The sequence below is a fragment of the Apodemus sylvaticus genome, chromosome 9, assembly GCF_947179515.1.
Source record: "Apodemus sylvaticus chromosome 9, mApoSyl1.1, whole genome shotgun sequence".
Classification (NCBI taxonomy): Eukaryota; Metazoa; Chordata; class Mammalia; order Rodentia; family Muridae; genus Apodemus; species Apodemus sylvaticus.
In genome coordinates, this window is record NC_067480.1 from 107,634,125 (window position 1) to 107,656,581 (window position 22,457).

General features: G+C 40.7%; 1 protein-coding gene across 1 annotated transcript in view; it reads left to right on the forward strand.

Annotated features, from left to right (window-relative positions):
* The window catches only part of Eif5b (eukaryotic translation initiation factor 5B), a 53,243-nt gene that overhangs the window by 24,551 nt on the left and 6,235 nt on the right, over positions 1 to 22,457 (forward strand). Inside the window, exons 7-17 of the mRNA XM_052193065.1 lie at positions 5,893 to 5,991; positions 6,672 to 6,761; positions 7,590 to 7,664; positions 10,517 to 10,797; positions 11,749 to 11,856; positions 12,095 to 12,205; positions 15,508 to 15,575; positions 16,474 to 16,615; positions 20,939 to 21,070; positions 21,548 to 21,730; positions 21,839 to 22,000. Of these exons, the coding sequence (XP_052049025.1) occupies positions 5,893 to 5,991; positions 6,672 to 6,761; positions 7,590 to 7,664; positions 10,517 to 10,797; positions 11,749 to 11,856; positions 12,095 to 12,205; positions 15,508 to 15,575; positions 16,474 to 16,615; positions 20,939 to 21,070; positions 21,548 to 21,730; positions 21,839 to 22,000 (1,451 nt within the window). The remainder of the gene's footprint in view (positions 1 to 5,892; positions 5,992 to 6,671; positions 6,762 to 7,589; positions 7,665 to 10,516; positions 10,798 to 11,748; positions 11,857 to 12,094; positions 12,206 to 15,507; positions 15,576 to 16,473; positions 16,616 to 20,938; positions 21,071 to 21,547; positions 21,731 to 21,838; positions 22,001 to 22,457) is intronic.

Sequence of the window (22,457 nt, forward strand, 5' to 3'; positions counted from 1 at the left end):
TCTTGGATATCTGCCAGGGGTTTTCTGATATCTGTGGAAATTGTTGGAGGCTTTCTGTCACCCTGGAGAACTTGAGTGTGGTGTCTTGATTGCACAGAAGTGCTGGTGTTGGTTACAGTGTAGTAGTGTTTTAAGAACCTTGTTGAGTAAATTTGGTGTAGTGACCTGCCTGCAATTTCCTCCTTTGGCTTAAGCTGTTGACCTGGTGGATGTGGGCTGTTAGGCATGGAAGCTGTATTGTCTAATTTACATAACCTCTTTATTTGGTTTACTTATAACATTTCTGTTATCATAGCTTTAACACTGATCTTTGCAATTCAAGCTTTTATCATTACCTACCTACATACACACACTTTACTTTAAAGCTAGAAATATTCTGAATCTTTCTTTTGATTCTATTCAAAATCCATACCATACAATCCTGCTGCTGTCTGTATTATAAAACTCATGAACAGACTGAATGCCTGTATTAGCTGAAACGTGCCTGAGTGTCTGAAAGGAGTAGAGAAGAGGGTTGTAATATGCAACCATTCATCTGTAGGTCTGTATCAGTAATTATAAAGTGAGAAGAGGATATGCTCTCATACTTTGTAATGTTATAAATTAGATATGAATGCTCTAGTGTCTCAACAATACTTAAATAATAAAAATAATAACCACGAATTCAAATGGAAAGAGATTAATGTCTTGAAATTAGAAGTTGTTAGTTTGAGTAAGTCACTGTATTTAATCTCCTTTTGGCATTGCATTTTTTAAAATATAGTACAGCAAAATATTACTTATAACAACATAGATTGATAAGAAAAGCCCAGGATATAAATTATTTCAGTGAAGAGGAAGTTAACCAGGAAACAAACATGATTTTGGAACATGGTAAAAGGGAAATCCATATACAGAGATGGCAGTGGGGACTGTTGGCAGTGGTGCTGTTGGGCCCATGGGTTCTGGATATTCTCTCAGTGTTCCTGGCAGTGTCAGTCTCTGTGAATCTTGCAGAATAATTTGACAATACACATAAAGGACCTTTATTAACCTTGTCAAAAAGCCAAGGAAAAGTTTACTATGGAATGTTCAGTTAAAAAAAAATGAGTTTCCTTTGAATTTACTTCTCAGCAGCCCCTAAGCCGGCAGAAGGCACAGATCCATTATTATTATAACTATGTTGTAAATTACTACAAACTACCTGAAAACAACACATATTTTATAACAACACATATTGTGTAACTGAAAGGCAGGATTAGACTGAAGTGTTGGCAGGACTGTATGTGTAGAGCTTCAGTGCAAGCACATTCTGTGGTCTTTTCTAAAAGCCGTTAGAGGCCACCCACATTCCATGGCTCACGAGTGTCCTTCATCTTCAAAGCCATCAACCTACCTTTCTGTTCAGCCACATCTTGCTCTGATCCCAGACTCCTGGAAACGGCTCTTCTTTACTCATGAAAAATTCCATAGTAAAGCTGAGTCTGTCCAGATAATTTCCACACACGTTTAAGTGCTTAACATTAAATCATATCATGTAGGCCATCTTCATTGTCTATCTGTCCTCCTCCTTCCACATTTCCGCTCAGTGTGGGATTTTTTTCTGCCTTCCACAGTTAAAATGTGTTTTTATTTTCTTTGTGAATTCTTTAAAGCTTCAGTGTTTTTGTGTGTTATGTTTCATCCTGTCTCTCTTGGTGACGAGATGAAGTGTGCATTACTCTGGGATGGGGAGCAGGTGGGCACTATGTTGATCATAGTGGCCTGTTGCTTCAGTCCTCCACAGGTGTTGGGGAAAGCATCGGATTTATCTGAAATACAATCAAGAGAAAGATGGCGGTAAACTTTGTATCATTAAGGATGTGTCTGAGAAAGTAGATACTGAAATGGACCCTATGGTTCTCTTTCTGTGTATTACCATTTCCTATGATGATAGGACTCAACAGCAGTAAGTGTCTATAACTCACTCCAAAGAACCTCAGGGGGGAAAGCAGTGCTCAGAAGAAAAAGGAGTATAAAACAAAAGTGGAAAAAGGTTAGTAATCAGTGAAACTGGCTAGAAGGTCTCACTTTAACTTTTTTGGAGGGAGGGCAAATTTCATAGAAATGTATTATTTGCACACAAATTTCCATCACAGCATAGAAAGCCTGTCCACAAGGCTCCTAATAATGCCTCCCTAGGACTAGCATTCCAGCACCAGAGTCTGTTCAAACCGCCGCACAGTTCTGGTTATTTAAATTTTACAAAGTTAATTTCTAACAACAACAAAAAGCTCCAATTATTTCACCATGGACTTTAAAAAATGATTAAGGAATAGCTTAGACCAATTAATTCATCATATATATTCTTGAAATAACATGTTATTTTGAGAACACTGTAACATACTGAGACAAAGGCATTTCAAGAGAGGATATGAAGACTACAGATCACTCTAGGCTGATCTGAAACTTGTGTCTGTCCTGCCTCAGCATCCTCAAGTATTGGGATTACAGGTATAAGCTATAATACCTGGCCTTTTACAAACATGAATGAGAAAGTTTTCAATAGAATTTTAGCAAAGTAACACATACACACTTATATACATACTCCCAGATAGGTAGGTAGGTAGGTAGGTAGATACGTAGACATGTGGATATTTATGAAAATGTATTGATATCTATAAATTTGCATAGATATTTACATATACATAAGGACAGTCTCATTATAAATTGGGTATAATCCTGGGAATGTAAGGCTGACTGAATGTTTGAAAATCAATCACTGTCTTCTCATTCTAGCAGTCTAAAGAATAAAAATTATATGAATATATCAGTCAATTCAGAAAAAAAATTTGAGTGAGTTGTCATTTATAACTGACATTTACAAACAGTATCATTGAACTTCCTGATCTGACATTTTAAGATATCAGTCTCCAAAAAAAAAAAAAAGCTAGCTAGCACAGGACTTTTTGAATAGCTACACTAGGTACTAAAAAATGCAGAAAAAAAAAAAAAGATATCAGTCTCCTTCTACTACACTCCAGCCCCCACCCCCAAAGGCACAGCTGTCAAATTGGTGGTGAAAAGCTAAGAAAGAAACCTTAACAGTGAGCGGAAAAGATGGCTAAGTGGATAAAGACACTTGCTGCCAAACCTGTTACCCTGAGATTGATCTCTGAGACCCACATAACGGAAGGAAAAGAACAGACTTTAAATTGTCCTTTGACTCACTTTCAAACATAAGACTGTGTGCACATACATGCAACTAATGTAATTTTTAAAATGGAATAAAAGGAAACCCTTATATTTTGGAAAAGGCAGGGCAGCCTTTGCTCACCATACTCATTCAGTGTTGTGCTGTGATGTCCTAATGTATGGAATTGGGCTAAATAAATGAATGGCAGGCAGACTGCAAAGAGGCTGTGAGGCTGTCTCTGCAGGTTATGGTCATCAACATAGAAAAATGCCATGGCATCTTCTTCACCAAGACAGATGTAGCCTAAGGCTATAAGTAGCAGATAGATCAGTATGTAAACATCAGTTGTGTTTTCATGCTATTAGCTGCTATGGAAAAAAAAAAAAACAAACACTTGAGCAGTAACATTAAGCCAATCCAAAAGAGAAAGTGAAAGAATTATAAATCTATTACTTGTAGTACCTGTATCTGAAAAATGTAAAACAGCAAAGAATAAATCAAAATAAGGACTGTATAAAACATACTGTTAACTATGAGACTCAGGACTGTGACTCTTTCCCTAATTTGGGTTAGTTTACCCACAGAGTCGGGGATCTCAATTGAAATCACAGAATAATGCTTTATGGTACTCAGTTTTTTGTTTCTAAAATGCACATTTGACTTAGAATAGCCAAAGTGATTGCTTTAAAACCTTTTTAGGTTTATTTAAGCTGGGCATGGTGTGCACATGTTTAATTTTAGCACTTGGGAAGCAAATGAGTTCAAAGCCAGCCTTCTGCTCTACATAGAGAGTTCCAGGACAGCCAGAGCTACATAGTAAGATGCTGCCATGGAACATCACACACACACACACACACACACACACACACACACACACACACACACACGGTTTATTTATTATGTGTATGAGTGTTGCTGACTGCATATGTGTTTATGTGCATGTGTAGTGCCATGTGCCACAGAGGTAGGAGAAGGCATCAGGTCCTTTGGAACTAGAGTTAGGAATGGTTAGAAGCTGCCATTTGGTCCTGGGAACTAGACCCCAGTCCTTTACAAGAATAGCAAGTGCTCATAACCCCTGAGTATCTCTCCAACCCTCCCAAGAAAGCTTTTGAAAAAAGAGTAACTTGGAAGTCTCAACGTACCTGATAACAAGATTTACTGTAAATAAAAATTTAAAATGTACTCTAAAGCCCCAAGGATCAGTGTAGTGTTAAATTGGAATGTGGGTAGACAAATAGATTAGCAGAGCAGCACCTGTACATGACCAAGTGACTTTATTTTCTTTTATAGAGGGAAATTCAGTGGATGCAATGTATGTAGATTTTTTAAATAAATGTTAAACAATTGAATGTAGAAACTTGCCCTTATCCCTGCTTTCTATCTAAATATTAATTCAGAATTGATTTTAGTTCTAAATACTATGTGCCAAAACTTTTAGAGATCAATAGGAGAAAATGTGTTAGGTGAAGAGTTTTCTGAAAGTATAATTAAGGGCCTGACAAGATGGCTCAGTGAGTAAAGGAACTTGCCTCCAAACCTGACAACCTGAATTCGGCCCCTGAAACCCACATTGGTAGGGGAGAACTGACTTTGACAAGTTTTCCTTTGGCCTTACCACATGTCCTGTGACGTTGTGGATCCCTACATACACATAAATGTAATAAGATGGAAACTATAAAGGAAGGAAACTTCACACCTTCCTATTTCATATTTTATAAAGACTATCAGAGGTCTATAAAAACCTCTTATTCAGCAATTGGAAACCTAGAAACTCCATATAAAAGCATATAAAAGATTTGAATGGCCACTTTAACAGTAAACTGTAAACTTGTAAAGAATGCTAAGACTAAAGTCCACTTTAAAGAACAACTAACAGTTTTGAACAGTAGTAAACACATATTTAACTTTTGTGTCATTCAAGAGATAACTCATGAAGAAGCCTGTGTGAATATTCACATCTGCTTTTCTCATAATTACTGTAGACTAAAATTGATCAGAAGCTCTTCAACTATTAAATGGATTGATGAACTTGTATAATACAGTAAGTCAGCAGTTACAGATGAAATGCTGGGCCAGGCTTGGTGGCGGTCCTTTCTTAACCCCAGCAGTTTTTTTTTTTTTTTTTTTCAGTGAATTCAAGGCTAGCTTAGGCTATACAACATGACCCTCTCTAAAATAAAACAAAAAGTATTATTGATGGCTCCCATAGCCATTCTGATGGCAAAAGCCAGACTGGTGATGGTGCTTGTTTGGCATTGTTAGAAAAGTTTAGCAGTGTGGTTAGAGAACTTAGACTGAGGAGGTCTGTCTGCTTGAGGCAGTGCACCACAGTGCAGAGGCGCCTCATGCCATGCTGCTTGCTCGGCCTGCACACTTCTCAGCCCTCAGTGTGTCCATGCAAGTGTATAGCACCCTGGGAAGGAGCCTTGGGTTCCTCTCTAAATGCCCTTTTGTATTTTAGGGTGTGTATCTTTGACTAAAATGTCTTTTAAACTGTTTTGCTGTTTTGGAACAGTAAAACACACACACATACACACATGAGAGATGAAATAGTTTCACCTTGTAGCCCTGTTGATCTAGAACCTCAATAAGATAATTTTCCTGCCTCACCCTCCCAAAGTGCTGATAAGTATAAGTTACTATATATGTGCCTCATTTTAAATTCTCTCCAGTACCAAGTAAACCATATAACAGTATAAACCTTAAAGTTTTCTCTTTTTTCTCCCACTGCTTAGGTGTTGAAGTGCCATCAAAAGACTCGTTGCCAAAGAAAAGGCCAGTCTATGAAGATAAAAAGAAGAAGAAAATACCACAGCAGCTAGAGAGTAAAGAAGGTCTGTGTAGAAGTAGCCTTAGCCTTCAGAGGGTTGCATTTCTTTCCTCACAGCGGTCAGCATGAAGCATCTTTGTATGAACATACATGGATGCAGATGGGCACAGCAGGGCCCTGTGGAGCCAATGGGCTCCTGTACTGGTTTCCTCCTCAGTCTGTATTTTCCTATCCACAGTTTCTTACCTTTTTAGTCAGTCTCACATGATTCAAATGAGAGGCAACAGAAAAAGCACTTCAGGTCCTAGAGAAGAGGGCTCAGTAGCTAAAAGAGCCCTTGTTACTCAGTCATGAGGACCAGAATTAAGATCCTAGCACCCAAGTAACAAGCTGGGCGTCACACAAATGCCTGTGTGATACATCTATCTCCCAGGGATCCACTGCCTTTTCTAGCCTACACACAGGTGTGTATGTATATTCACATAATAAGATAAATCTTCAAAAAACACTTCAGATTGAAATATTTGCGTTTTATTTCATGAATAGGTACTGTTACATCTAAAGAACAAAATATAAATCTTTTTTTCTAGCCCTGTGATTTTTGTATTCTGCATTAAGCAAAAAGTGATTTTCTATATAAGTGGTATGAAATGTATCAAGGATTCTTATTATGCTGAATAGGATACTTGAAGAGAAATTAACAGACTGCAGAATGTGGCTAATAGACTTTGTGCTCCTATTTAGTATCTGAAACTTTGGAAATAAGTGCTCCTGTGGAAGCTGTGGACCAAGGAGTACCGGAAAAGGAAGAGATGCCACCTTCTGTTGAGCCAGGCCAGTACCATCAGGTTTTCATGGATTCTTATTAGATAGTGTTCACAACTCAGAAGTAGTTTGGAATCAAGATGGATTACAGCCTTGAATGGGTTTCTTCCATTCTTTTTAGCCCATCTCTTTTCATTTTCACTGTGAAAACATCCAGGTGATGCTTGAATCCGATTTTGTCTTTTTTACTAGTGTCAGTAAAATGTCTGTGAGAGACACTGAAGGGTTTCCAAATTTCCTTGTTCTTATTTATGGATCAAAAATCTCTGAGCCTAAAGTTTTTAACTGTATGGTTGAAAGCAAATTGGAAACATAAAGTTTTTAACAACCATAATTTAAACTTTAGGGGTTTCCTCCTACTTACTAATCTAAATGTGTTAGCTTATGCATCTATATGTGTATGTACCCGTGCATGTGTACATACAGCCTATAAGGGCTGGCAGAATTTCTGGTTTTTCTCTTTTATCTAAACATTGTTCTAAAAGATAAGTCTGATGAGAGTAAAATAAAAGTCTTGTATGTCGTGTGTGAGTTGAAAGTTTTAGAGAACTGAGTCTATTTGTTCATCCTTTTAAAAATCCAAATATTTTGTTGTTGAGGTTTTTAATTTATTCAGATATAAGATCTGGGTTTAAATTAATATGGCATATTGAAACTGTCATTGTAACATACAGCATGTGGGGTACGTGGAAAGACGGTCCCAAAGAAAACAGTCACATACTTTTTCATAACTGGATCATGTCTTTTTGTATGTCCAAGCATAATTTCATACTTCTGAAAGCAAGTGTGAGATTACCCTTAGTGCCCTGTGTCTTACTTAACACCTTGTACCTACAGAGGAAGAGGAAGACACTGAAGACGCTGGGTTAGATGACTGGGAAGCGATGGCCAGTGATGAGGAGAGAGAAAAAGGTAACTTCTGAGTACACCAGTGGACCCACTGCCCACGCATGTGTGTTCCTGAATCCTGAATGTGTTTTTTGGAAGGTCTCCTTCAAGGTGACAGCTACCTAGAATGCATTTATCCAGACGGTATGGCATGCCTAGCAGGTCTCTGAAACAAAGGTCCCCTGCACAAAGACTAGCACAAGGCAAAGATTCCCTGTTCATGGTGAATAAGATGAGAACTTTCATCTTCTTTGACTAAAACCCCTTTCTTTGAATATACTTTCTTACTATTTTCTTTCATGTACTTTTAAGAATGTTTACTTTTTTGATTTTTGAGATCCCCCTCTTCCTTATTTGTTTTTAAGTTAACCATGGGTTTCACTGAATTCTGTAAGTTTTAATGTTAATATGGTCTAGTTTCTCATTTTATATACTTTACCTAGTAATTTTTACTCACTATACTATTTTTTTTTTGTTTTTTGTTTTTGTTTTTACTATTTTACTTATTAACTTTTTTAACCTACAGAATCTGATGAACAGGGAATCCCTCCCTCCCTCTCTCCCTCCTGCACCTTCAGTCATTTATGTTTATGTGTATCTGTGTGTGCTGGGCATTGAATCCAGAGCTTTGCATTAACTAGGCAGGAGTTTTACTGGCACTGAGTTCTTTCTCAGGTTTTTTGGTTCTCTCCATAGGAATATGATGGCTCTTGCCTTACAGTCAGTGCATGCTCAGATATTTTGTTTTCAAATGTGATTGAAGCTATTTAATCTGTAGAATTTTATTGTCTTGTTTTTTTTTTTTTTTTTTTTTTGAGACCACTAATTGCTGATTATTTTGTTCAAGATTTTATTATTCTGGGAGTTTGTTCACATGTGAGCACATCCATGCAGCATGCAAACTCTTACTAGCTCATGCATTTGGAAAGGTCTTCTACTGTGAGTGAAGATATCTGTTTTCAAAGTTCTGTTAATTTGTTTGTTTGTATAGTTTGGGTTCTGTGTTATTAGGTGAATACAGTCTAAGATGTTTTCTGATGAATTGGGCTTTCTATTATAGTTCTGTTTCTAAGTACTAGCTGTTGTCAGCTTAAGTGTCTCATTCAGCTACACTACCACTCCCATGAGTGCTACCTGCCTTAATCTGCCGTCATTACTCTCCTTATGTCTTGACATGGCTTGGCCTGAGAACATTTTTGTTGCCATAATATGACACTGGTTGCATGACTTAACAAAAATAGAGATGTGTTTCCTAGATTTGCAATCTGAGACGTCAGGATCACAGTACTGCTACTGGTGGTTTGCAGGTGGGAGGTGCTTTGTTGCTGTCCCTCAGGGAAGGAGCCCTGGTCTCACTTGGTAGGAAGGACTGGGGTGGGGGTAGGGGATAATAAGGTAAACTCTTTGAGGAGATTTCTTGGAGCATTTACCTCAGCAGTACAAAGGACGAATGACTTGGCTTCCCCGAGACCTGCCCTCCCAATTGCATTGTGCAAGGGACATTGCAAGCACAGTGAGCATACCTTGTCTGTACCACTTAGCTTCAGTGCTGCAGGGGTGCACCCACACTGGAGTTAATGAAGTGCGTCTGCTTTTGAACTTTTCATCTTCGTTCCCATCTCTTTTTCTTTTCTTTTTTCTTCTTTTGTTAAAAATTTATTTATTTATGTGTTTGGGTGTTTAGCCTGCATGTACATTTGCACATTAGAAGAAGGCATCAAATCCCACGGGACTGGAGTTACAGACAGTTATAAGCCACCATGTGGGTGGTGGGAATTGAACTCAGGACCTCTAGAAGAACAGCCACTGCTCTAAACTGCTGAGCCATCTCTTCAGTCTCCCTAACTCTTGTTTCTGTTTTTCTCCTTTGTGACCCTCCTTTGGACTGTTGGATTTTGTCATTCGTGCCGGTTCCCTTCCCGGCCCCCTTGCTCCTCTCACCCTCTGTTCCGCTCAGTGTTTGAGTGAGTCTCATTGTTGACCCCTCGCTTCGGGCCAAGGCCTTTCTGCTTCTACTTCTCAGGGCATAGGATTTTCATTTTATTTTTAAAGACAGGACATCCTCCTAGTCTTGTCCTCAATTGTGTGCTCCTGCCTTGGCCTCTGAACACTGGGGTGGCAGGAATGTGGTAGACCTGACTGGTCTAACTTCATTCAAGATGCTGGTTTTAGAGATTTTTAACTCGTACCTCTCAGCTAAGAGTCCAGTACCACCTTCTTTCCCAACGGCTTTACAGCTTACATACCATTCCTTTTTTTCTTTTCAAATTTTAAACTTCCTTTTTTTGTCCTTCCTCTTTTTTATATATAGTAAAGTATTCTCTGGATAGAAGAAATTTTTTAACATCTTTTACTTCATTTTTTTTTTTTTAAATAGCAGAAGGTGTTGAGTATCTTTAGTTTGTTTTGAATCAAAAAGTTGAGGCCTTGTGTCAAAAGAGAAAAGTCAGTATTGTTTTTGGAGAATTTCAGATCCAGGGATCTTTAAATTAAGGGTGTTCAGTCTGTACAGTAGTATCTGAGTAGCAAACGCACGGGCTTGTTTCACGTCAGATGATGGCCGGTGGGCAGTGCATTCATTTGTTACTGTTTGTTCTGGGGTATTTCACCCTAGGATTTCATCCCCACTCACAGTGCTAGGGTCCAGTGTCCACTTGCTCATCCTTCCCTCCACCTCCCTCCCTGACTCAGCCTTGGCAGCTCTGGATTCTGTCAGGCTGCTGTGCTGAGCCGCCCCGCTGTCGGCCTGCCCAGGGTCCTGGCATGTCGCTGCCTCAGTTCTCACTGCTGGGTGGTAGTCATCACCAACTCTGTTCTTTTGGTATAAATCTTTGATGTTAACTTTTATTTTAAAATCAATTTTTTTTTCCTCAAAGAAGGAAATATGATTCACATAGAAGTAGAGGAAAACCCTGAGGAAGAGGAGGAGGAAGAGGAGGAGGAAGAGGAAGAAGAGAGCGAAGATGAGGAAGAGGAAGGGGACAGTGAGGGCAGCGATGGGGACGAGGAGGACTGCAAGCTGTCTGACGAGAAGGACTCAGGCAGGGCCGGGGACGCGAAGCCCAGCAAGGACGCCAGCTCAGACTCCGAGGACGACTCTGATGATGATCGGACTAAGGAAGAGCGGGCCTACGACAAAGCGAAACGGAGAATCGAGGTGTTTGTCTGCACGCTGTCTTTGCTCGCTTCCTCAGCCCTTCCCTTAGCTTGTGTGGCTTGTTTTCACGTCAGTGCTTTAAGCAAATATTCACAGGGCTCTCCAGTGTTTGTAATATTGGACCAAGCTGTGTTTTTGACACTGTTCTAATCCGGGAGCTTCCCTTTTCCCTTAGACAGGATGGGGCCTGCTTCATGAGAGTGTTCGTTTACTCCAGCTATCTGTATCCTGGTGGGTAGTGGCTTATCGATGTGCGGTGTGTTGATCACGGATCTCAAGGGGCAGATGCTCGCCCTGTGTGCACCCGATTGGGTGCTAATGGAGCTTCTTTGCTTATTTTTTCTTTTTGTCTGGTTTTTATGTTTTCATTCCTTTGAAGACAGGGCCTGGTAGTCAAGGCCTACTTTGACTCTTCTTCTGCCTCTGTCTCCTCAGTGCTAGGATTGCAAGCATACGCCACCACACACAGGTGAAGCTTCTCTGCAGAAAGTGCATGTGCCTACTGAGCTGTTTGCACTTTTCCTGTTTACTACCATGTAGTAAATGTCAGCGTAAATAAGACTTTAAAATGTAGTTTAAGGACTGGAGTGATGACTATAGATAAAGTGCTTCAATGTAGGACTGACTTCCATTCCCACCGCTCGGGTAGAGTCTGGGGACAGTGGCACATACCTGTAGCTCAGGGCTCAACTGTGCAGCTCAGTGGTCAGGCAGCCAAGCACTAGTGAAGTGGAGGGAGGCAGGAGGATCAGAGATTCAAGGTCACCACCACTACATGCTGAGTTTGTCTTTAGTCTAGACTCAGTGAGATCCTGTCTCTCAAAAAAAGACAAATACAGTAAAAGCAGTATTGTGTGGTCAGCTAACCAAGGCTTGGGATATAAGCTAAGAGATGGAAAGGACGCACAGGAGGACTTGAAGCAGTGTTTAATTTGTGATCCCTCCTTCTAGAAACGACGACTTGAACATGGTAAAAATGTAAATACAGAAAAGCTGAGAGCCCCTATCATCTGTGTGCTTGGACATGTAGACACAGGGAAGACAAAAATTCTAGATAAGGTAAGAAAATATGTACATTAATATTCTGTGAACAAGAACTAGTGCCTCTGCACAGCTGTGCTGTCGGGCAGCCTGGCAGGGCTGTAGGAGTTCCGTAACTGAATAAAGGTGACTGGGGGAGGAAGCCCAGGTGTCTGTCCTGAGAGTGTTCATCTGGGGTCACTAATACAACTACTCTGCCTACAAAGGAGTTCTTCCATGCCAAAATACCCATCTCATTTTGCTGTTTTTTTTGTAGCTCCGTCACACACATGTGCAAGACGGCGAAGCAGGTGGTATTACACAGCAGATTGGTGCCACAAATGTTCCTCTTGAAGCTATTAATGAACAAACTAAGATGATTAAAAATGTAAGTTACCTTATATGTTATTTGTTTTGTTGATGTAAGAAACACCTCTCAACTCAGAAGGCAATTAGTGAGCATGGCCCAGGAACACAAGATTCAGGTTACCTTAAATTTCAGGTTTCAACATGGTAGCTTAGGTAAGCAAATATGCTTACCTAACTTTTATGAAGTTTTTATAGTAATAGAATAAAGTCATAAATCAATATGCTTTTCAAATATGTTGGAAGAAATACCAGGTATGAGAAGCTCTTCCTATAAATCCATCTTTCTAATGACCATCATAGCTTTGAGGATGTTGGAGACCCTCTGTGGAGCGCTCTGAAATAACTTGATGCTGTTCAGCTCTAGACCACTGCTGTCCCTGCTTCTCAAGGCCCCGTTGTTGAGAAGTGGCTTTGCTTTTTCTGTGTTTTACTGTCGTTTGCCCTTCATGTTTAAAAGCTGATCTGTCCACATAAGGGCAAGGTTTCGGGTTTGGGGTTTAGGGGCTCCTGAGATCTTTTTTACATAAGAGACTGCTAGAAGAGCCATGACTACGTAAGGGACGGACGCTGTCTGTGAAAGCAAGGTCGCCCCGTGGGCACTGCTTTCCTACCATGCACAGGGTCTGGTTTCCATGTCTGCGGCAGGAAGGTTACTGCATATTCAGGTCCAGACCAGCATGAGCTGTGTAGGAGATTAAAAGTTGAATCAAATTAAGTAAATATGCTTAGCTAACTGAACATTTTGTGTACTTATTACCCAATTTTTTAATGTTAAATTTAATGAAGGAAGTATAAAGCTTACTGGAACTCATAGTACAAACCCTGTGTGACCTTGTTAGGAAATAGAGCCTTGCTAGATACCTGAGCCTTAGTTTACTTTTTTTGTTCGTTTTTGTTTTTGAGTGTGACTTAGTTGCCTTTCTTCTTGCATAGTTATAAGTTTGATCATGAGACATCTGGCCATTTTGTATCTTGGTGTTGGTTTCTCAGTTTTCCAGTTACTTAATATTGTGTTGTTTTTGTAGTGTATTGTTTTGAATCTTTATGGACTTTATGGATTTCCCTATAGTCGAGGTAGCCCTGAGCCCTCCTTCCAGGTGCTATGCAACACAAAGCACCAAGCCTCACTTAACCTGGGATCCCGTCACATGCCGGCACACAGGCTTCATGCATGAGGATCAGGGCCTCATGCTCTCACAGGTTATAGCTCTGTACTACGGTAGACAGCCCCGGTTCTGGCTCACTGCATTTTAAATACATATTTCCTTTTAGAAGTTAAAAAACATAATTTTTTTTAGTTTATGTTTTGTATTTATTTGGTTTGTGTACCATGTCTATGCATGTACCTGCAGAGGCCAGAAAAAGCGGTTGAATGAGTTGCAGTTACAGGTGGTCATGAGTCACCTGGTTCAGGTGCCTAGATGCCCCTAGAGGAGTGGCCAGTGATCTTGACCATGAGCGTCTTTCCGTCCCCCTTAAGTAATACTTGTGTGTTACTCATTGGATGGTTCCTATAAGTGAACTCTTCTGGTTCTGGTACATAAAGATCAAACTTGCCATTAGGCCTGGGTGGTAGCTCTCTGTACAGCTAGTATGATAATCTGTGAATTCCTCTTCATAGTCAAGGCACTGAAGTGGAAACAATACAACTCTCAATACATGTTCATTTAAGACATAGATGAGCAGGGAAACACTCAGTCATTAAAAAGGTTGTGACTCTGGGTTACTGTATTAGGGTCAGAAGGCAGTGCTATGTGCTGGTACATGCTCTTAATTTAGCACGTAAGAGGTTGAGACGGGGATTGCATGTTGGAGGCCAGCCTGAAATTTATATTATGACTCAGACTCCCAGGGCTTTGGATGCACATCACTGCTAGAATGTTCCCCATGGCTGTCCAGAGCCTGAATTCACCATCCACACTGCAGACTGAGGGAGTGGGTGGATGAAGAGATTAGTGAGCATTTGTATTCAAGTACATTGTCTGGGTAATCAAATGCTTGTATTTAAAGCAAGATGTGCAGTTAACAGTTTTGAGCCATTTGGTCAGTATTATTAAGCTATAATTTTGAGATAGTTTCGGTATTTTACATTTATTTAAAATTGGACCAAATATGTTTTTATTTATGGTGTGTCTGTATGTAGGTGTGGACATGCCATGGTGGGGACAATTTCCAGGAGTCACTCTCCTTTCACCATAAGATCTGGTGACCAAACTCAGTAGCCGACAGGCTTGTGTTGCAGATGCCTCTAACCACTGAACCATCCAGCTCCCAGATAAATTCTATAGATATTAAGTCAAATTCTTTGTTGTTTTTGTATTTCAATACATGGTATCTTAGGGTTTCTATTCCTGCACAAACATCATGACCAAGAAGCAAGTTGGGGAGGAAAGGGTTTATTGAGCTTACACTTCCACGTTGCAGTTCATCACTAAAGGAAGTCAGGACTGGAACTCAAGCAGGTCAGGAAGCAGGAGCTGATGCAGAGGCCATGGAGAGATGTTTCTTACTGGCTTGCTTCCCCTGGCTTGCTCAGCCTACTCTCTTATAGAACCCAAGAATACCAGCCCAGAGGTGGTACCACCCACAAGGGCCCTCCCCACTTGATCACTAACTGAGAAAATGCCCCACAGCTGGATCTCATAGAGGCACTTCCCCAACTGAAGCTCCTTTCTCTGTGATAACTTCAGCCTGTGTCAAGTTGACATACAAAACTAGCCAGTACACATGGTTAATCTGTGTAGTCCTGGGTGCCCTGAAACTCACTCTGTAGATATGCCTGCCTCTGCCCACTGAATGCTGTGTTAAAGGCATGCAGACACACACGTGCTCACGCTCATACTCAATCACCCAGTAAGTCAGCTTTCTTAGATAATGCAGATGCTACTATTCTCTGCCATTTGAATCAGATTTATTTAAACTACTTACAGACTTACATACAATTTTAACAAAAATGATTTCCTTTTTTCCATAAAACTTATTTTTATGTGTGTATCTGCATGTGTGTGGCCGCCTATGGGAGGCTAATGGGGTAACTGTGTCCTCTTGGGCCACGGGTGGTTTGGAGTTACTTGATGTGACTACTAGAATCAGACTTGGATTCTCTGTAAGATCAGCATGTGCTAAGTAATGAACCATCTTTAGTCTCTACGAGAGTTGGATATTAAAGAGAATATTAAACACTGTGCTGTGTGACTCCATTTTAAGATTATGCCTTTGGAGAAAGGAAGCCATGGTGTGGTCAGGCTTTGGTAAGTTGTTTTGTAAAGACCCTTTCACTGTTGGACTGCTCTCAGACTGCAGCTTTCTCTCCTTTGCTAGTTTGACAGAGAGAACGTCCGGATCCCGGGAATGCTGATCATCGACACTCCCGGACACGAGTCCTTCAGGTACGCCTGGGCACTTGTCATCAGACTCCCCCTAACTCAGCGAGCCTAACATTGGGGTTTCACCAGTTCATTATTAATCTTTGGGTTAGCATTGGTTTATGTTTTCTGTGCTTTCTTGGTTTTTATGGAAAACGTGTTTTATAGTTGGAAAGAGCAACACTTCTGTGTAAGAAAACTTCTTTATGAATTCCTGTTATAATTTCTACAGACTGTTACAAAGGGAATATTGTTTTCAGTTCACGCCACCACACACACACACACACTCCCTCTCTCCCTCCCTCCCTCAGAGGAACTGGTGGCATTAGCTTATCCCAGCAGGCTGTCTTTGTATCTGTGTCCGGCAAGTTAAGAGATAATGGGAGCCCTTCATACACAGCTGCCTGTGCTTCTGCATGCCTTTGTGCAGGGTACACCTGAGGTGCTGGGGCAGTGAGGAAGGTCATGTTCATGTCAGCTGCAGCCAGACTCCCCTTGCTGTCACCCTCCACAGCGTGTGTGACCCCTGTGCTGGTGTCTCAGTTGAGTCCCCTTGCTGCCGTGCCTGGCGACAGACGTGTTTGACATCTCCATGCACTTTCCAGTTAAACATCGTGAAATTCACAGTCTGTTCTTAGAAGGCTCAGATTTGGATTTTGGGTCAGTGATGGCGGTCCTGCCTGCGCATCACTCCTAGAGGTGATGCAAATGTGAGAGGATCGTGTGCTCTCTATTGCAAACCGCATTTATCACTGTGATTTGAGTATCCGTGTATTGTTCATGACCAGTCAGTCCCTCAGAACCAGAAAGACTACACTTGTTTTCTTCTGTCTCTTTAGGCTTTACAAAGAAATTAAACATTTACATTTAGGAAAAATACTGAAATGACCTCCACTTACACTGTTTTTTTTTCCTTTGACAGTAACCTGAGGAACAGAGGAAGCTCTCTGTGTGACATTGCCATTTTAGTTGTTGACATTATGCATGGTTTAGAGCCCCAGACAATTGAATCAATCAACATTCTCAAATCTAAAAAATGTCCCTTCATTGTTGCACTTAATAAGGTAAGCACTCATCTGAAAATACTTTTTTTCTAAGGTTTGTTTCATTTTTATTAAAGTGTCCTTGTGTGAATTTATATACATGGGAATACTAGTCTGCAAGGGGTCAGAAGACAGTGGCTCCTGTATTGCCTGCATGGTTGCTGGGGACAGAACTCGGCCCTCTTGCAAGGAAGTGTGAACTTTTGACCACCATCTCCCTATCCTATGTTAGACTAGGAAGACTTAAAAGAACATTTCATTATGTGTGTGTGTGTGTGTACATACATACATGCACACACTTACATATATATGCACACTGATTGTAGCCAAATTATGGACTTAGCCTAGATGCCCATAAGTAGATGAGTGAATAAAGAAATAGACCATATGTGCAAAGTGGAACATTGGTGCCTGAGGAAGCGTGAGCTGTGGCTGTGACCTGGGAGTAGAATGCTTGTGTCACATGCGCGAGGCGGGGTTTAGTCAGTGTTAAGGACAGCCAGTCACCAGCCATCTGAAGAGGGAAAAGAAGTCACTTTCGGGGCAATGGAGGGAACCAGATTCATAGAAGTGCTACTTTTTTCTTTCATATATTGACTCTTGACTTAATTTCTAAAACACAAAAATTGAGGAACCATTTAGGAAGAAGAGGAGAATCAAGAGAGAGGAAAGACAAGAAGGAAATAGGGACAGTGACTTTGGTTAATTATATATGTATATGAAAATAAGGTGCTCATTATACGATTAATATATGCTAAGTTTTAAAACAAGGTAGAAATCTAGTGTAACATGAGAGAAAATGCTTGAGAATAGATGTACTTAGCGAGCAGCTATGTAAACTCTCCAGAATGCAGTCCAGCCTCCATTCTCAGTCCTTGGGACCCCATGTCCTCTAGTGCAGGCACATGCTGGCTATACAGTATTGTTCCTTTGTCTCTACTCGTTCTGGTAGGGCTGACCTGTGTGTTCTTTCCAGTGTCAGTGTGTCCTGCTGTCACAGCTGTCTCCCATCTTTGCTTGTTGTTAGATAAGCTTTTGTCTTAGGATAACAGGATGATGTTCTATTTGCTAGTAACAGCACACTTGGTTAAGTACCTACTGTAGCATAGATGGGTTGTAGTTCCCAGTTACTTAATAGCAGTATAGCTGTGGACATTTGTATGTAGTCATTTATTTTTGTTTGCTTTAAGTAAATAGTTAATAGAAAAATTGTTGAATCATATTTATGAATGGATGTTCAGTTCTGTGAGAAACAATTTTTTTTCCAAAGAGAATCATTTTGCATCTTTAATAGAATTGTGTTCTAGAGTTTCTGTACAACCTGGCCAGCATTGTTTTGGGTCTATTTTGGGGTTTGGCTTGTTTTGAGATAAGATCTCACTACGGAGTCCAGATTAGACTTGAATTTGTCATCCTCCTGCCTCAGCCTCTGTGTGTGCCATCATACCTGGATATGAGTTTGTAAATTTGTGTCTTTGAAAGAACTATCTTTTGTTATATTGACATTCCTTTCCTTTTAAAAAAATAACTTCCTCACACCTTTTTAAAGACACCTCACATGAGTGCAGGTGTCTTTAAAACAACAGTAACCAAAAGGAACAGTGGGCACTGCTCAGTGATAAGACAGCTTCCTTCAGGAGCCCCCGGCTGACCTTGAGCTGGCTTTGATCCTCCTGCTTCTGCTTACAAGTGCCACAATGCCCAGTTTCCATTTTAAGCAATGCTTACCTTTTTTTTTTTTTATCTAGGAAAAAATATTTTAATCATCTTGGGTTTGTCCTTATCTATTCATTACTTTGGGGGGTCGGGTGGGAGAAGGTTCCAGATACTTTGGAACTGTCTTGTGAGCAGTTCTCTCTGGCTGTTGCAGTGCTCTCCTGGGCCCAGCCTTGTTGTGTGATGTTTCATGTGACAGTCTGTTGCTGACTCTGCTCAGCTTGGTGTTGTGTACCCTCATTTACTTCTTCTGTCTTCTTACCAATGCCTATAACTCTGATCGACTCTGGCAGAGGCCATTCTGTCCCAACTGCGCTGCTTCATTTGTCTCCTTGGGCACTTTTACTTAGTGTATTCTGAAGGTATCTAATTAAGGTGAACAAAACACTTAAGATTGTGGAGTCTTCCTGACACATTGCTTTTATGTCTTTACCTCCAACCTTCTGTGGCAATGTGTGGCTACGTCCCTTTCCTGAAGAGTGTATGGTGCATCTTCATTGCCTTCTGCTTAGTCGTTACATTCAAGATGGCTTCTTTGCAGACAGTGTTTGTATTAACTTGTCCAGAGCACTAATCTTTGTTTGAGCTAAAGCATCTCACGGGTTAGCATCTGTTGCCCCCATCGGCACAGTGCCATGTTTGACTTATGTTACCTCACGTGAGCTGGTTTGCGTCCCTCTGCTTTCCAGCACCTGGCCATTCTCAGTATTAATCTCACTTGTCAGCCCTGTAGTGTGAGCTCTTCCTGGGTGCTTTGCTCCAAAGCTGCTCTAGGTGTACAGTCTGCATGTTCTTCTTCACTCTGTCCTATAGCCCTTGTAAGTTACAGTAGTTCCTGGCTCCTTGCCTTTTTGCTTTTGCTCTGTTTTTGTTTAATTTATTATAAACCCACAGTTTATTATTTTCAAATGCTCAGTTTAAAGCAGTGTTTTAAGATAGCAAAATAGAAGCTGGAGAGATGACTCAGCAGTTGCTCTTTTGCACAGGACCCAAGTTCAGTTCCTAGCACCAGTGTTGGCTGTTAACACCCTGTAATTCCAACTCCAGTGGATCTCTGCACCCCTCAGGGCTTGCGCTCACGTGCACACCCTCACACAGACACAACAGTAAGAATAAGCGTTAAGACTATATTCTGTTAACAGCAGGACCCATTTTGGACCGTCATACCCACTGGACCATTCTCTTATCGTCTCTAGAATGGTTTCCTGCCAGGATCATTTTGGTTCAGGTCACCCTTAAAAGAGTCTTAAGCTTTAAAAAGTATAACCTAAGGATAACAAAGTTCTGTTGCCTTTCTTTTTTAATGACAAAAAATGTGTTACTTCAAAACCCTTCATTGAAGATACTTTCACTTGTTATGGAATTCCCCTTTTGTCCCTTAAGTGTTTTCCTTTTTTCTTTTGTTGCTTTCTGCTTCCATCTTTCCCTGTTCCTCTGCATGTTTTTTATATTGCTTGCTTTTAAGATTTCTCCTTTTTAGAATCTTACCAGTGTGATTAAGTAATAGTTTAGTTTTATCATATTTGAGTTGTATTGAATTTATATTAGATTTATAGTCTTCATCTAATCTTCATGGGTGATTGTTCAGATATTCTCTCTTAATTTAATTACTTTACTTAATGTCACATGATAAGCGAACTAAAGTGGAGTATTTTTCCTCCCTCTGATCATATTTTCCTACATGCTGTTTTGCTGCTTCTCAATGCTCTGTCTTCAAGATCACTTATCTTTTCTTTTTCAGAAAAATTGGGTTTTAAGATCATCTCATTGTTTTCCTCCAGTTCTACAAACATTAGTCCTTTTCCTTTTTGCCTTTTTGTCAAGGTTAGACATTTATGTTAAGTATATTTTCAGAATTTATTTTAAAGACCTCAAGTAGTAATTTGATCCTGACAGTCATCTCAGGCCTTTTCTTCTTTTATTCTTATTACTGGGTTTTCTCTTAGTGACAGACAAATCTGCTTCCTTACCTTGTCAGTGTGGGATCGCTGTCAGGTGACACTGTCAGTGTTTGGTGATTAATTCCCTCTCTTATTCTCTTACTCACAGGGGAGATAGGGATAAACAAAATTAATACCTTTTAAATTGATACATAATTGGATAGATTTACGGAGTTCAGAATGTTGATTTCTGTTTGCAGTTAGCATTTTCTTTACCTGAAATATCCCACAGGTTGACAACTGAGGAAATAGTGTTTCTTATTAACTAGTCAGACTGATTATTACTAGATGGAGGAAGGAGACAATAACTATGTAATCCTGACTGGCACTTGCTGTAACTAGTCCTTGCCTGTCTGCTGATTTACTAACTCACTTGGGAATTTTGGAAACAGTCCATGTCAGTGTTCACAGGATAATTCTAGGACCTTCTGTTTTGCAGAGAGCAGATTTACATGAACTCACTGGAAGCTAAACACCACCTCAGCAGTTTCTCATTGGAGAGCTTCATTTGCACAGCCTCTAAAGGCAACCTTTTATACAATAAAATTCTTTACGCTGTGTGTGTGTGTGTGTGTGTGTGTGTGTGTGTGTGTGTGTGTGTGTGTGTCAGAAAGAAACAATTTAGGAAATTTCTGGAGCTTATAACCTTTAATGTTGTAGATTTTGAAATGTTTCTGATGTTTTCCAGATTGACAGGTTATATGATTGGAAGAAGAGTCCTGATTCTGATGTGGCTGTTACTTTAAAAAAGCAGAAGAAGAATACAAAGGATGAATTTGAGGAACGTGCAAAGGCCATTATTGTAGAATTTGCCCAGCAGGTAGGAAGAATTTCTTGCTGAAGGACCTAACAGAATGTCTCTTTTGTTATCTAGTCAAGTCACTATTGTCATTAATGTGGATCTGTCCCCTCTCAGCTGGGTATTTTCTGCACTCTTCTGTTTTCTGGTGTTGTGTTGTTAGTTTCTCTGAGATGGGGTTTTGCTGCTTCCAGGCTAGTGTTAAACTCCAGGGCTCCTGATCTTCCTTCCTCAGCCTTCTGAGGTAGTGGGTAGTGGGTGCACAGTTGGCTCATTCTCTTTTTAACACCAGACATTGGTGTTTGACAGCTCTCTCTGTGAAGCCTGAGCATTCTTATAAACTGCACTGACTTAGAAACTGTGTTTTCCTGTTCTCTAAACGTCTATACAGTTATTTCTGGATTGTGTACTTTGGTTCTCTGGGTTTATTTATGGAGTTTAAAAATGGCTAGGCTTGTGCCTTCTGTTAACAGTGCTCTGTGCTGCTCTTGCTTCTAGGGTTTGAATGCTGCTTTGTTTTATGAGAATAAAGATCCCCGCACTTTTGTGTCCTTGGTACCTACCTCTGCACATACTGGTGATGGTATGGGAAGTCTCATCTACCTTCTTGTGGAGTTAACTCAAACTATGTTGAGCAAGAGGCTTGCACACTGTGAGGAGCTGAGAGCACAAGTCATGGAGGTGATGATCAGGCTTCTTCCCCACTCTGTACCCTTTAGTAATGGACATAGCTGCTGTCATAGTTAGTGAAAGGCCATCATACATACACATCTTGTTTGTTTGAAACAGGTTAAAGCTCTCCCAGGAATGGGCACCACGATAGATGTCATACTGATCAATGGACGTTTGAAGGAAGGGGATACAATCATTGTCCCTGGAGTAGAAGGACCCATTGTCACTCAGATTCGAGGCCTCCTTTTACCTCCTCCCATGAAGGAATTACGTGTGAAGGTAAGCCAAGGTGGCAGGCGTGGACATGGGGGTTTCAAAATGCTTATATCTACGGATGCCATTCTGTCTTTCCTAGGGCTGCTTGGCTTAACACACACATTTGTCCCAGTCCTTGTGTTACTGCATACGTGGATATGCCTGTCGGGTTCTTAGGGCTTCCTAAGGATAGCCTCTGGTGCTGCACGCAGAGTCATGACTAACAGTCTTTCTGTGGAAGTGGAGCTAGTCTTGGTGGTGCTGGCCCTGCACCTGGCCATTGTCAACTGAAAAACCCTTCACATTTACAGTCCATTGTGTGACTTCCTTGTGCTGTCCATTCTTAGGGACGTGGAAAGTATGCGCTGTTGTGTGTGCCGTGGACTTCTTTCTGCACCTTCTGCTAACTTGGGCCTATCTTCCCAGTGTGTGCAGGACTCATCTCCCTGTTGCCCCAACAGGAGTGAGACGCCTCCTATTA